Source organism: Ruditapes philippinarum, unplaced genomic scaffold (genome assembly GCF_026571515.1).
Source record: "Ruditapes philippinarum isolate M1 unplaced genomic scaffold, ASM2657151v2 ctg914_1_1_1_1, whole genome shotgun sequence".
Taxonomy (NCBI): domain Eukaryota; kingdom Metazoa; phylum Mollusca; class Bivalvia; order Venerida; family Veneridae; genus Ruditapes; species Ruditapes philippinarum.
This window is the reverse complement of record NW_026856575.1, coordinates 115,272-130,840: the sequence shown is the minus strand read 5'-3', so window position 1 is coordinate 130,840 and position 15,569 is coordinate 115,272. Positions and strand designations below refer to the sequence as shown.

The window sequence follows — 15,569 nt, the reverse complement described above, 5'->3', positions numbered from 1 at the left end:
GCTCAATCAACAATTGAGATTTTGCTATGTTAAGCATTCTTAAAGGTTTCTAATTTATCTACTTTATCTGTAATATTTATTGTTGTATTTAATAGGTAAATATATTTGTTAAAGATTTGTAAAGTTTTAGATCTGGCTACCTTTATGTCACATCCACTGCAGGCTTGAACTTAGAGAAGTATCAGTAAGCGGGCTTACATAGGCTTCAGCTTAGCCAGGAAAAAAGGCTCCTCAAAAAAAGCTAAGGGGGAATACCTTTTGCCATTCTTGTCTGTTTGTGATCTTAACCTGTTATAGGCTAAAAAGAATTGTTGATAAATTAAATAAATATATACATGTGTTTTTCAAATTTGCAGGATGTACAAGGGTTGTTTGGTGGCGCTAACTGCCCTAAATTTGTGAGTTGTGAATTTGCACATAACAGTAATTGGTATGTGACGTTTGACGCACAGAGGGCCTACCAGTATTTACGAGAAGAAGTTGGCACATTTCTTGGTAAACCTATAATGGTGAGTTATCCCATAGTTTCTGTCAACAGTCAACTTCTTTAGCCTTTTTGTCCCATCTTTCAAGCTTTGGGGAATTTTAAAATAAAAATATACATATCGAAGGGCTAAATAGCGATCAATAAGTGGCATAGGAATAGTGCATATATAGGTCACAGGTTTGCATCCCACCAGAGTTGTGATTCTATTTTGAGAATCCTCATGAGTGAGACTAAAAAAAGGATTTGAGCACCATACTAAATACCGTATTTAGGTATATACCGGACAAGGCGCTTGAATGATAAAATGCTAAAATCTTGCCATTTTACCAAATGGAATGAACTCATTAAGGTGTAATTCATCTTTTCACATAGATTTATGTATGATAATGGATGAAAAATGTAAAAATCGGCGGAAAAAAACATATTTCTCTATTTTGTGATCATGATTTCTGCAGGCCTCTAGAGTTACTGCTCCTATCCTGTATTGAGTTAAATCCAATTGTCACTGGTACAATTGCTGGCCACACTACCCAGTAACCAGTCACCTGACTTGACTGTAAGGATTATGTTTACGCAACCCCCGTCCATCCAAAAATAAGTGGTTTAAAAAGTGTGAGGAGCATCGGGTGATCTTTCTGTACCAGTAAAAGCTGAATCATTTTAACTGTGTCAGTGTTACCTTGAACTTATAATAATGGTTCTTTAAAAAATTCTCAGTAGGGCAGCCGTTGGGAATTTCACAGGAGTAAAAAAAAATGTTGTATGTAATTTGTCTTTGAACTGGAAAGCCTTATGATTTATATATTTTAGAAATATAATACAATGTTTTTATGTTTATGACAATATGTTTTAATGTCATTAGGCTCTGAAATATGAACCCAAGTTTGTACGTGAAACAAGTACAGTGTTAAAATCTGTTCTTCGTTACTTCTGTTAAATTGTGTTCTCTGGTTACTTTGGTTAAATTGTGTTCTCTGGTTACTATGGTTAAATTGTGTTCTTTTTTGAATACTGATGTCATTATACAGGATAAATTGTGCTATCAATTGAAATACAGTTCACAGATGTTAAACTATCAAGTTATACTCTGGAGAATTTGGCGACAGACAGTTCTCGGAATCGTGTTAAAGCTTGTATAGTCTAGAGACAGTTTATAATGTTCACTTACGTTCAAAGGCAGTACTAAGCACAGACGTGACAACATTTCATGATTTATTGAGAGAAATAAATATCGTCTGGGGGATTTCCGCTACCTGGCTTATATTTGTTCATCTAGAAGAGATTATATGTGTCAAGAGCAGGGATAAATATCTTGATATTTTATGCCCTTGAAATATTTGATATGAGCCGCGTCACGACAGAACCAACATAATGGGTTTGCGACCAGCATGGATCCAGACCAGCCTGCACATCCGCGCAGTCTGATCAGGATCCATGCTGTTCGCTTACCAACTCTATTACAAGTAGAGAAACTGATAGCGAACAGCATGGATCCTGATCAGACTGTGCGGATGCGCAGGCTGATCTGGATCTATGCTGGTAGCAAACCCATTATGTTGGTTTTGTCATGACGCGGCTCATATATTTGCGAAGCATACTCCTTTTGTTGAGTTCTATTCCAATAAAATAAAAGGGTATCTATGGCCCTCTGTAGAATAAAAGGAAAGTAACAAAAGAAATGGCTACTCAGTCCATTTAAGTATATATAAGTGGCGTGGTGGTATTTTAATGACTAACTTTTGGCCGTTACTTTATCATACATGGACTAGACATAACTATGAAAGAAACCTATCAGTTTAATGTATGAAAAACTTATGAACAACTTTCAAAGAACTTATATGTTAGGTCTTCTTCCCCCTCCCCAGCTGAAATATTTACATTTGCCACCACTGTGTTGAAGTGACTTTAGTAAGGTTTGTTAAGTGACCAAAAAGAGTAAATACATTTGTTGTTCATATATAGATAAAGAATCTGAAAATCATTAAGATATAATTGATGACTTTTAATATGTTCAAACAATTTTATGGATTTATTTTTTTTCCAGGCAAGAATAAAGGCAAAGCCTTTAATCCACAATTATCCTCGAAATGGCTATATTAACAAGCGGTTTCAACCGCCTCCTCCGGTAACAGCCCAGTTGCCTACGGAAGTTGTTACCTCGTCAGCCCCACAACCCCAGTTCACTGCCACACAGCCGTTCACACTGATGCCAAATGTATTACAGTATCTAAATAGTCAACAGGTTAGTTATATGTTTATTGCTATTCTGAATCTGCTCAAATATGTATTTTTGCTTGATTGTAAACAATTTTTGAGAAAAAAAGGAGGAAAAAAATGAAAAGCCCCAATGGCCGTGAGGTTAGGGTCGCTAACTTTAACAAATTGCTTCTCACCTTTGTGGGTTTGAGTGTTGTAAGGGATATTTGATTCTTTGAGTTGTTGACTTCATACCACTTGGCTCTCACCGCTGTAGGTTCAAGCAGTGTCTTCGGATTCTTTTATGTGAGGAATCTATTTAGCTGGCTAACAGAACGTTGGTGGTTCTACTCCTGTGCCTGAAATAATGTACAGAGGGTCACCTGAGCTCTTCCTGCAGACCTGTACTGAGTTGGTGCCAAACAAAAATGAAAATAAAATGGCATTTGAAGCAATTAAAACTTGTCACAATTGTTGCCATTCATGTTAATTGTGTTTCTCTGTTGCAGGCAATTCCATTTTACCCCCCACCCCCAAATCCTCTACTTCAAGCCTGGACAAGTCCTACAACTATAATGGATCCTAGTATGGTAAGATGTTTGTCTTTTTAGACTTTGCCCCACTTTGTTATTGGCCGAAATTTGAAAATTTCTGACAGTCTATTTTGCAGAGCAAGTTTTAAATAGTGTTTATTTAACTATGGATTTTAAATGTTGAATCTTATCTGGATAAGCACTATGCATGCCTTAGATGACTGACAAAGATGCTAATAAGAGAAGAAAAATGCATTTTAAACGGCCACAGTTGCTCCTACCATTTGTTTCTTCTTATAAGCGTCTAAATATTGCATAATGCTTACAAAAAAAATTCAGGTATAAGATCCATGGAGTTTTGAAAAATTCTCCAGTTTCTGTGTCACATATCTGTTTACAAAGCTTTTTTCATGTCACATATTTCTTTAAAAAGCATTATGTTACCTTTATTTATATATTTTTTACTGTAAGTGTGTCTTCCTTAACCCATTACTTCATATACACGCCTTTTAACGCCTTTTTCACCCCCCCCCCCCCCCCCTTTTTTTGTTGTCTCAAATTATGAAAAAATGCCTTATTTAGGCCCCAAACACTTGTTTTTGTTTGAGAAATGTTGTTAAAAAAAGTGACCTCTTTTTCGGCGCGGCCCCCCAACCAAAAGATACATCAGGGGGTTGCCAGAAGGGGGATGTGCCCCCTTCTGTTTGGGGGGTTTGAAGGGGGGCGGAGTCCCCCTCATCGCCAAGAAAATTTTGGACTTGTGAGAGGCTGTAAATGACCCCAGATTAATCATAAGGTAACGTGTAACCAACGCTGAAAAGCATTTGACTTTATCTCAATCCACTGAGAAGTTGCAGCACTTTGAAATCAATTTTGATGGAAAAAATCAACGCAAAATCGTGATTTTTGGCAATTTTGAGATGTCCCCTCGTTGCCATGGTCACAGAAAATTTAAGCCTGAGCATGTTGCTGCAAGGGCAATGGTCCAGTCAACATTTGTGCCAAGTTTGATTAGTGTTGAAGCAGTTTTTATAATATTATAGCAATTAAAACTTGTAACGGGAGACTTTTCAATGAAAACAGTCATTTTTCACAAAATGCTCATGAAGTAATGGGTTAATACTGGAGGGGAAGTAATTCAAACTGAAAGAATAGTTGTTCCTTATTACCACATATTTTACACCTGACAAGCTCTGTACATCTTGAGCCTGCATGATACATTATTTTATTATACAGTAACAGATATATATATATATAAGTAATAGAATTTTTTATTTAAACATTTAAATGATGAAGTAAAAGATGGTTTTAATCTGTTTGTAATTGATAAATTACTGGTGACAATTTTTATTGTTCAGTTATGTATATATTGTTGTATTTATTTGTTTTAGGTGTTAGCAATGAACGGTTACCAGGCAACCAGTGTAAATGTGAACTCTCAAGTCAACAATAGAAATATGTTCAACAGTGTCAGTAGGACTACAAACAATAATACCAGGTAAAACCAGGTTCTTATAATAATGATACCAAGTAAAACCAGGTTCTTATAATAATGATACCAAGTAAAACCAGGTTCTTATAATAATGATACCAAGTAAAACCAGGTTCTTATAATAATGATACCAAGTAAAACCAGGTTCTTATAATAATGATACCAAGTAAAACCAGGTTCTTATAATAATGATACCAAGTAAAACCAGGTTCTTATAATAATGATACCAAGTAAAACCAGGTTCTTATAATAATGATACCAAGTAAAACCAGATTCTTTTAATAATACCAGGTTCTTATGATAATACCAAGTAAAACCAGGTTCTGATAAAGTACCAGATTTTATAATACATTTTATAACAAGTAAAACCAGGTTCTTTTGATAATACCAGTTTCTTATAATAATACCAAGTAAAATCAGATTCTTATAATAATGATATCAAATAAAACCAGATTCTTATAAAAAATAATACCAGGTAAAATCAGGTTTTAATAGCAATGCCAGGTTCTTATAATAATCAAATAATAATCAGGTTTTCAAATAATACCAGGTCTACAAAAAACAATACAAGTGTTGTTTTTCCAGTCCTTGAAGTCATTGATTCCAGTACTTAATGTGTTGAAGATATTTGTCTATAAATTTGTGATTTCTTCTACTAAATTTTATTTTATTGCTTTTTGAAGGTCTATGATTTCAATATGATAATATTACATTGGAAATTTTCTAAGGATTGTCTCACTTTTGAATGAAATAATATTACATTAGATATTTTCTAAGATTGTTTCACTGTGTGTGACAGTTGGTAAACAACAGTTTTCAAAATGAAAAGTAGGTGATATTTCTCTCATTTTCTTATAGTATATTTTTGATGTTGATTGTATCATTTTGTGTTTTTTTCAGAAATCAAAAGCAGCATGGCAATAGTGGTCAGCCAATGGGTCGTGATAGGATTAATTCCAACGACTCGCTACCACCTCGTCTTCAGCACCAGCAGCACGAGCGCCAACAACACAACTCTGTAAACAACATGCACAAAAACAGTCAACCGATCTCAACCCATGCATCAGCGTACCAGGGTCGACGTGGTGACGGCCCCGGCCATGTCAGCCATAACAACCACAGTAGCCACCACAGTCACCATGGCAACCACTCGCATGGCGGACATTCGACACCGATGTCACATCCCCCACACCATCATCAGCATCCCCCGCAGTCGATGCCGCATCACCAGGTAATTTACCACTACTGGTGTAATACTGATTTCCTCCCATTTTCTTCCATTCTACGTCCACCCCTTCTCCCCTCCAGTGACTTACGAGGGGACCAACAAAAAAAATAAACATATATTTTGTGATTTATAAATTGTTACTTTGTCCAGCATTAGGATACATCACAGTTTCTTCTGTACATGACAATATCACTTAGCACATCTGTACAATAAGCCATTCACATAAGAGAGAAAAAAAAGAATTTCCTTAATAAATTAAGAAATTGGTCAAACTTGACAGATTCATGACTATTCTGTAGGTCTGTAAACCTCACTCCTATTGTTTGCCTTATTTTGTATAACATTTAATTTCAAGTTTTCATGATTTTGAGGTTATTTTGTCCTTGGATTGTGGTATCTGTAAAATGTCATGTTTATTCTGTTTATTCCGTCTTGACGGTGTCACTGTATTTGATATTTATGTTTTTATAATGCGGGAGAAATCAATATTCATACATTAAAATCTCCATATATCCAAAGATTATTTCCATTATTAAATTGCAACACTATTAGTTATTTGCTTCTTGTGGTAATTCTCTATGGTTTCATTATTGTGAAATTGCATTGGGGGAATGATATTAAAGCCTTTATATGGCATTAAAAGATATGAAACTAACCTCATTTCACTCCTATTTCTTAAGATTTGCATTTCTATTTCATTAATAACAGACTAGATTTGCTGACTTTAAATATTTCAAGGTTATTTTCATTTTCTGAATTACTTAAATAGATTCTAGATTTTACCAGCTTTGTGTCACTTAAATCAGGGCTTGTACTTAAAATACAAAATTGATAAAGGTGACAGCGTTTATGTCTTCACCTTTGGCAATCAAATATAATTATTGCCTTGTAATTGTGTGACCTACCCATTAGAATATTCCTTATCATTTGGCAAAGTAGATGCCTGGTTGAAAACCTGCTGGTGATAGTAATTCATATTGCACCTCTGATATGGAGTGAACATTGGACCCTTAACTTTAACCTGCAGGTTCCTGAATTATCAGATACTGTATAAGTGATTAAGTTGGTCACACTGAAATATTTTCGAATTTTACGATTTGATGAAAATCACACAAATTTCCACTAGCGTAAATATCACCCAATCTGTTTATGGTTTTACCCTACTGTGAGTTTTCAACCTACTCCCCAATATTTCCACATACAAAAAAATGTCTGGAATTTTAAATTCACTAACTTTTCTGCACACGGAAATATCCACTTGTACAGTAGTATTGTAAACTAAACTATCTTGAGACTGTGAAAGTAATGATACTGTGGAAAAAGATTGGACAGTCATGTGATAATGAAATATTTAAGCGTATTTATATTTCTACAGGTTCATCATATAATAATGATTACAGAACGTCGGTGGTTCTACTCACCTGTAATAATGCACGGAAGGGCACCTGAGGTCTTCCTCCACAAGAAAAGCTGGAACGTAGCTATTATGACCTATCTTGTGTCGGTGTGACGTAAAATCCAATGGAATCAAAAGTATGATAATAAGATGTTATAACGTTCTTCTATTTTTACAGGGTCATCATATGCACCAACAGTCGCAGCATTTAGATGGCAACAACAACACCAACAATAACAACAGTAATGGTGCATCTTTACACAATAGAACCTCCCAGGGGATGGACTTATCCCAAAGATATGCAGGGTAATTAACCATATACAGATATACCTCTTGTTTAAAATCCACCTCTGATTAGCAAATCAATCAATCACATCTTAAAAACCTTTCTTTTAAGTTCCAGGGTTTTCATTTTTATCTGAGGCAACATATGTACCAATTTGGCTAAGGGTCAAGGGGGGATATTTTAATCTACAAGCAGAAAATACAATCAATTTTAAGATTATATAGAGGTTTTAACTTGTTGATGCTATGATTCTTTCGAGGACTTTGGCATTGAGTTTGGGTATTAAGTTTCCAAGTGAATGAAATTTATGTAAAATTCTCATGGGAATGTGTGTGTACCAGCATAAACTATTAGTAAATTGAATACCAGTATGAATTGTTGATATTTAATAAGTTATTATTTAGAGGTATACAGTTTGTTATATGAGAGGTACACAATTTGAGAATATAGATGTAAACTGATTTATCAGAAGATATCATCACCTTAGTGCAGTAACAGGTTAACTCCTATCAAATTATATAAGGAGGTAACCTATTAATGCTCTTATGTGATGATATATGTATAATAACCCAGTGTGAATAAGTCAAGTTTCTATCTAAGCTTCATATGATAAAAACAGTTTTTCATTTCATCACAGTCTTACGTTAACTGTTTTTGTCAAGGATCACAATCCTTCCTAAATGTCAGGGGTTCCTTGCATAAAAAATTATTATTATATAAATTTTCAAAGTACATATTGTTTTGCTTCTATTATATAACTTGCCGAAAGAAAAAAACCTGATGCTTAAGTCGGCATGTGGTTAAAATAATTATTTTCACATTCCAAGGCCATTGTCTGTCAAAAGTCTGAAATATTACAGAAATATTTTACTGTATATTTTCAGAAAAAGCTACAAGAGTCGGAGAAGGAGGGAAGAAGATGGTGCTAGACCTAATGTAAGTTGATTTTCAACGCTTCTTTTGATGTAATGACACTCTTAAACTTTTATTTCGAGTTTCTGTGGCCAAATGGGTACGGTCGCGGACTTTGAACCACTTGGCCATCAGCGCTGTTTGTTTGAATCTGGACAGTGACTGAATTGCTTCATACAATGAATGTACTAGCTTACAGAAAGTTGACTCATGTGTGCAGTTCAGGGGGAAAAAATACACAGAGATATTTATGCATCTGTATTGGTTTAAGTTTTGCAAACCAATCAATCTTAAAACAATAACTCGGATCATGAGGATTTCTTATCTGTGCTCTGGTAAAGAGTTATCTAAGTTATCGGCTTTAGAATAACCTGTCACTTGATATTTATATATAATTATCTTAATATCAGGAATGGATAACCATTCCTGATATTAAGATAATTATATATAAATATCAAGTAACTATAAAGTTAGCATTATGAATGTAGGTTGTCATTGTTTTATTCATATATAAAGGGAGAGAACTTCATTTGAAATATAAGATTGTTATTAGAGATATGTCCAGATCTCATCTTGTATAAACAAATTAAACAACTTTTCTGCTTAGTTTTGATATTCTTATACTTAAATTCTTATCATTAATAATAGACAGTCTCAAATTAGCAGCCAGGTAAATCGGTAACACAAACGTATGTTTAAAGTCTCTCAATTTCTACAAGTTTTGCCATTTGTAGTTATATGTAAATCTTTTTGTATAGATTAAGCTTCTGTTGTGAATACTTCAATATTAAACATTTTTTATGGAAAATAAAACATCCTAGGAATGCCTTTGTATTTTGTTGCTAGCTTGTTATAGCATACATGTGTTGTTTACTGTATTGCAGAGGTCAAATTCTTCCCAGCCTTCAACCCGTGATGGTCAATCGGTACACCAGGCACGACCCATGTCTATAGACAAGTTTGATTACGAACCAACAAGTTTCCCACCACTGCCAGGATCGGGGGTAAAACTTCAACTTTTGTTATTATCTATGATCTACTGTAATATCTTGAAATTATCTTCTTGAAACTTTGAAAAGTTGCAAGAGGTGGGTGGTTAAGGTCATAGATTTCAAACCACTTGCCTGTCTCTGCTGTAGGTTTGAGCTGCACAAGCATTGTTGGATTCTACATGTGAGAAAACTATCCAGCTAGCTTACTGAACATCGGTGGTTCTACTCCGGTGCCTGTTCGTGCCTGAAATAATGTACAAATTTGTTGAGTAAAAAAAAGAGATAATTTTTTTACATTATTTAAGAAAATATATCTGTTGTAACCATGATAATTTGTGGCATTTATGATGTTTGCAATAAATTCAATTGTAATTCAATACTCTTATGAAGTTTGTACTAGTAGCAAATAACTTAAGGCACATTACTTGGATATTTGTATAATGTATTGTTGTTGTTTCTTTTGTCTTCTTTACAAACTGATAAAAAAAATGTAAAATTATATTTTGAAAAATAAAATATTGTTGAATATTACAGAATAACGCCTCATCTGGGGAAATTTTTGAAAGCAAATTGTCCGATGTTGTCAAGGGGACGGCCAAACCTCAAGTGAAAGATGTTCCAAAACCAGTCAGCGCTGTATTACCGGTATCCACGGCAACCACTACAGTGACGACATCAAAACCAAATATGTCGTCAAGTAGAGAAGATGAAGTCACTCCCAGTAGTAACCAGTGTCTAAGTAGTTCTTCATCGTGTTTGACGTCGGCAGCACCCGTCACCAAAAGTACGACCGGAAATCTGTCGCAACAACCTACTGTCTCTCAGCAAGTCAGGTTTGTCATTATTTTTAATAAAATTTAATTCGGCTACCTCAATGGCTTAACGGCCATTGATTCATCGAGTCCTTAGAATAGTAAACTTCTACAATTATTTCATTGCTGTTTGAAAGCATACCTACTCTTAAAGTGTTTGTTGTTTTTTTTCTCAGAAGGTGGCAGACTTGCAGACTACAGCAAGCTTATGTAACTTGAGTGATTCTACGCAGGGAGGGGCACTTGAGGTCTTTTCTGCTATTGTTTCATTGCTGTTTCTTAGCATGCTACTCTTAAAGTGTTTTTTTTTCTCTCAATGTGGCAGATTCTTGTAGGCTTTACAGCAAGCTTATGAAACCTAAGTGATTCTACAGGGCCAAAAAACCCTTGTTTGCAGAGGCCGAATATAGGCTGCTTCCCCAACCAAACTAGCCTCATTTTTTCCCCAGTTTGGTCATCGAAATTCCCCAGTCTTTTGAAATTTCCCATAGAAGTTGGAACAAAATTAAATGATGGTGTTGAATTAAGGTCTTTTACTGCCATATTAGTATTTCCCAGTGCTTTTTGCTTTTCTATTTTGAAGAACTTGTTAAAATTTTGTGTTAAATATGAGACACCTTTTTCCAAAGTATGCCAAAATCATGCATATTTTCCCCAAGAAAAAGGCTGAGGCCCCTTCCCCAAAAATGGTGTTTTGGCCCTGTTCTATTCAGGGTCACCGGAGGTCTTCCTCCACCAATAAAGCAGGGTCAGGGTTAAAATAAAGGGTAATGAACTGTAATGAATTTGTGTATTTCAGATGTTCAGCAAGTACGATACAATCAGTGCCTGATAGTCGGGCCGGACGTGAGCCAGATGTGAAGTCTAATAAAGACCGAGAGTTGGAATCCCGACCAAATCGGGACAGACAACAACAACAATCAAATTCAGTATGTATATTTCCATCTTGTTTAATGTTTGTTTAACTTTTAAATGTAATTTCTTAAATTATGTATAAATGTTGCTGGTTATGCTTGGGTGCCTACTCATAACAGTTTAAATTGACCGAGAGGGGCACTGAAAGTCATTCTTCACTATTGAAGCAGTTATTAAAAGTTTATATATGTTTTAAAATTGGACCTAAAGAAATAATTTCATTGTATAATAGGTTGGCAACATTCAGATTGATCTGTTTTACAGTTATTCCAGTTGTGAATTTTCTTTAAGCAATTTGTTACTTTTATTTGAACTAGCAAAATTCATTTGATACAACTTTTGTACAGGGTTCGTACAGTCTTAAAAAGTGCTTAAATTTGAGTCCCTGTCTTAAAAAGTGCTTAAATATGTAAAATAGTACATAAAACCTTAATTTGGCCAGAAAATGTGTATAATTCAAGAAAAAATGGTGAATAAACTATCCTTAGGTTGAATATTGTGTTGATATATGTGCAACAAATGTGCTTAAAAATGGGAATACATGCTTAAATAGTGCTTAAAAAGTCCTTGAATTTTGGCATTGGATGTCTGTATGAACCCTGCACTCTAATCAATGTTCATAAGAAGACACCTTAAGGCTTTTAATTATTGTAATGAAGTTGGAGGTACTATTAAGATGCCCGCGTCATACCTGAAATAATGCTGTTAATGGGTACCTGAGGTCTTTGTCTGCTAGTTTAACTGAAATAGGCCTTTTACATTTATGGTATTGGTGTGACTTTAAACCCGATCAAAATGAATGAATTAACAGATTGTTTTGTGATGTGTTTACAGGATGACAATACTGCCTCACTTTCCGCCAACTCAGTCAAACTCTCCTACGCTCAAATGGTGCAAAAAACAAAAGTCGCTGAAGTATCTGCTAACTCGCTCGCTGACCAATCAGACGAGTCGGAGAGCGAGGACGCCGATTCGTCTCAAGCTCCGAACCGAGCACTTAAAGAACAGGGTCAGCACCCGACTCAGTCTAGCTCAAAGCCATCAACACGTGGGTCTGGGAAAGATTTCTCGCGTAAAGACAGTAGAGAAAATGAAAGTGATTCTCGCCGAGACGATAAAGACTTGAGAAAGGAAAATGACTATCGTAGAGACGAACCACGTGAACAGAGAAATAGACGACTGAAAGAAAATCGCGGAGAGCGTAGGTACGGTGGAGATCGCGACTTCAGTTATAGAAATGATCGTCGTGGGAGAGATGGACCCCAAGCACGTGAAAGAGATGCCCCAAAGCCTGCCACCGCCGCTGCGATTGCGAAGTGAAGGGATGAAATAAGGCAGCATCTTGATTGTTTCACTGGGGACGAGAAAAGAGAATATTTGCATTTCAAATGACATATCAGCATTTCTATTGGGATTTGGGTTATTTTGTTTTTACACACACACAAAAAGTTGTATCATATGATACTGGTGTAACTATTTGAAAGATTCCAGTTTTCTTTTTTCGTACTTTACTGAAAGCAGATGGTTTGTTGATGACCGAAGTTGATTATAGGAAATATTAAACTGGACCCGGCAATCAAATTGCGTTTCGTTCAGTCTCTGATTGATAATTTCCTATTGGAAAAATATGATGGAAATGAAATTTGTATGGAGAAAAAATAAAACAATTGAACCTTGCTTTAAAAAGTGTAAAGGATGACTGGTTGGATTTGAGTCGATTATTATCATGGGAAGTGATAATTGTAATTATCATGCAAGTTGATATAATTATCATGCAAAGGTGATAATTTTGTTAGGAATGATAACTGCACATGCCGTCTGCTGATTGATATTTAAGCGTTGACCTGTTTCAAGTGAGTGCCAAGTTCTGACACACAACCAACCATATTATTTGCGAGTTTCTCTCGTTAACAACCATATTTTGTTTTTCCGGTTTACTACGGAGTTTTCCGGTTTTACCGGAGATCAATGAAATTTTGAAATGGATAATTTATGTTTGTATTTATCTGGTTGATATTTTTGTCATATACTCCTGCATTGTGAAAACAAAACACGTTTTTTTTTTTCTTCAATATTCAAGAGGTATTTTGTATTTATCATTTTAAAACCTTAATGGATAACTGCTTTTTGTTTCATTCTGCCGTCATTGTGTAGAACTATTTATAACTTTGGGCTCTTTCATGAAGTTTTAATCACATTTTCATATCATATAAAAGTTTCATAGTTTACCTTGTTGTGTCCAAGAGCAATATCCTGGCTAGTCAATAAACCGGACCGAACCGGTCCCGTGCTCATTCCGGTCACCTGGTAGAGATCGGTGATCGAGCAATTGTATAATGAACCGGATTTTAGTCAAAAAACTTGATTTTATCGGGGATTTAGTTTGACTATAAAGATAGCATAAGATGTGGAAATTGTCATTTTGAGAATTTTAATATCAGGTATAGAAATGATACTTGATTGTCAAAGATTTATAAAGATAACCAAGTTTCTATTGCAAATAAGTGATATGCATCTAGAGAAAATATTATAATAAGGCTTGGGTTGTCCATAGTAATAATTGTATCTTCAAAAAAGTGTAAAACTACCTCTATACAAATGGATTTTGTTACAGCTGATTTGATTGGCTAAGAGATTGTTCACAGGATTTTTATTCTTAAAATGAGCCAATGAAATTCGACCGTGAATTCCTGTTTATCATTTAGCAATTCTGATTGGCTGATTTGTGTAGTGGAAAGTTTCTCTTAGCCAATGAAATCGGACAATGGAGAAGTGTGAACACCCCCATTAGATAAATGTCTTATGAGCAGATGAATAACTTTGTGATAAATGTTATGTTAATCAGTCTTTCATTAGATGGAATAATGCCAGGGCTATTCGGCTTATAACTCTTTATTATTGTTATATCTTGTAATAACACTATGTCTGTGTAATTGTTGTCAATGGAACATGCCAACTAACATTTCATCATTTCACATATGTACAGGTTTTTTTACATTATTAACTCAAACTATTCCAAAGCATTATTTTGCTGCTTTTATAATTTTGAAGAAAGATTTTTTTTGTATCATTTCTATTCGCACAGGACAAAATGTCTGTCAATGTATAAATGAACGAACACATATTTAAAGTAAATAATGGCAGTTGGTTGATGACATTTCACAGGCGGTTTCTTTTCTTTTTCTTCCTATCTCTTGCTTTCCCCTTCACTTGTTACTGCTCAGTTTGTATAGTTATAATGAGGAGTATTTTTTTGCAATTATGTTTAGTGGAACAATACCAACATTTTCCAATAATTCACCAACAATTTGATATAAGTAAAGATTTATCTAAACCAATATTTTCAGTTGTGAAGTTTTTACCTAAACCAAAATTTGCTATTGTGAAGGTTTACCTAAACCAATATTTGCTATTTTAACCAATATTTTCTCCTGTGAAGATTTAGCATAACCAATATTGTTATGGTTAACTTTAACCAATATTTTCTTTTTTTTGAAGATTTACCTTAACCAATATTTGCTATTGTAAAGGTTTAATCTAAACCAATATTTTTCTAAACCAATATTTTCCTTTGTGAATTTATTACCAAAACCAATATTTTCTGTTGTGAAAATTTACTTAAACCAATGTTTGCTATTGTGCAGATAAACCATTAATTCTCTATTGTGAATTTTTATTTTTGAGACTAAAAATAACCAGTATTTGCTATTGCAGAAATTAATTTAAACCTATTGTGGAGCTATTAATTAACCAATACTAGCTATTGTATAGATTTAACTTTGATCATTATTTGCTATTGTTAAAAGTGTAAAACCTGAAAGCTTACATCTGTGCAGTACAAGTGATCCCCCCAAAATTTAATATTTTGTATATTATTTACTTCAGACATATTGCATTTTGTAGTCCGTTCTAAATGGTGGATGTGACGTTCAAATGAATTTGAAACCTCCACATTTATGGCTTTATTCTTGCATTGTTAAATAAAAAACCAGATATTTCTTTTGTTTTGAAAGAATGGCACCCCACATACTTGTTTTTTGTTTTTTGGGGGGTTTTTTCAAGTCACACTGATGTACATTTTACTTTGTAGAAACCAAGTTACAATGTGGATAGTAATTACATTATATAGGTTTAAATTTGTATAAATAATTTTTGGGTTAAATTGTTTCATTTTTTATGTGAACTCATTTTTGTGTATGACTAATGAAGGAGCGTCGCTTTAAATGCTTCTGTTGATGTAATTTGTAAATTATGATGTTAACTTTGGCAGGATATATAGCAGTAGATGTAAAAATGTCGTAGTCGATATGAATGGTAAAA

General features: G+C 34.4%; 1 protein-coding gene across 5 annotated transcripts in view; it reads left to right on the top strand.

The window, feature by feature from the left end:
- LOC132747026 (la-related protein 4-like) overlaps window positions 1–13,900 on the top strand; it is a 65,214-nt gene extending 51,314 nt beyond the window's left edge. For all 5 annotated transcript variants that reach the window (XM_060736332.1, XM_060736333.1, XM_060736331.1 and 2 more), the window contains 11 exons: window positions 357–509; window positions 2,532–2,729; window positions 3,193–3,273; window positions 4,608–4,714; window positions 5,609–5,939; window positions 7,511–7,638; window positions 8,503–8,554; window positions 9,415–9,534; window positions 10,057–10,355; window positions 11,134–11,263; window positions 12,084–13,900. In XM_060736332.1, coding sequence (XP_060592315.1) covers window positions 357–509; window positions 2,532–2,729; window positions 3,193–3,273; window positions 4,608–4,714; window positions 5,609–5,939; window positions 7,511–7,638; window positions 8,503–8,554; window positions 9,415–9,534; window positions 10,057–10,355; window positions 11,134–11,263; window positions 12,084–12,569 — 2,085 coding nt within the window. In that variant the 3' untranslated portion in view covers window positions 12,570–13,900. The remainder of the gene's footprint in view (window positions 1–356; window positions 510–2,531; window positions 2,730–3,192; window positions 3,274–4,607; window positions 4,715–5,608; window positions 5,940–7,510; window positions 7,639–8,502; window positions 8,555–9,414; window positions 9,535–10,056; window positions 10,356–11,133; window positions 11,264–12,083) is intronic.
- The last annotated feature ends 1,669 nt before the right edge of the window (window positions 13,901–15,569 follow it).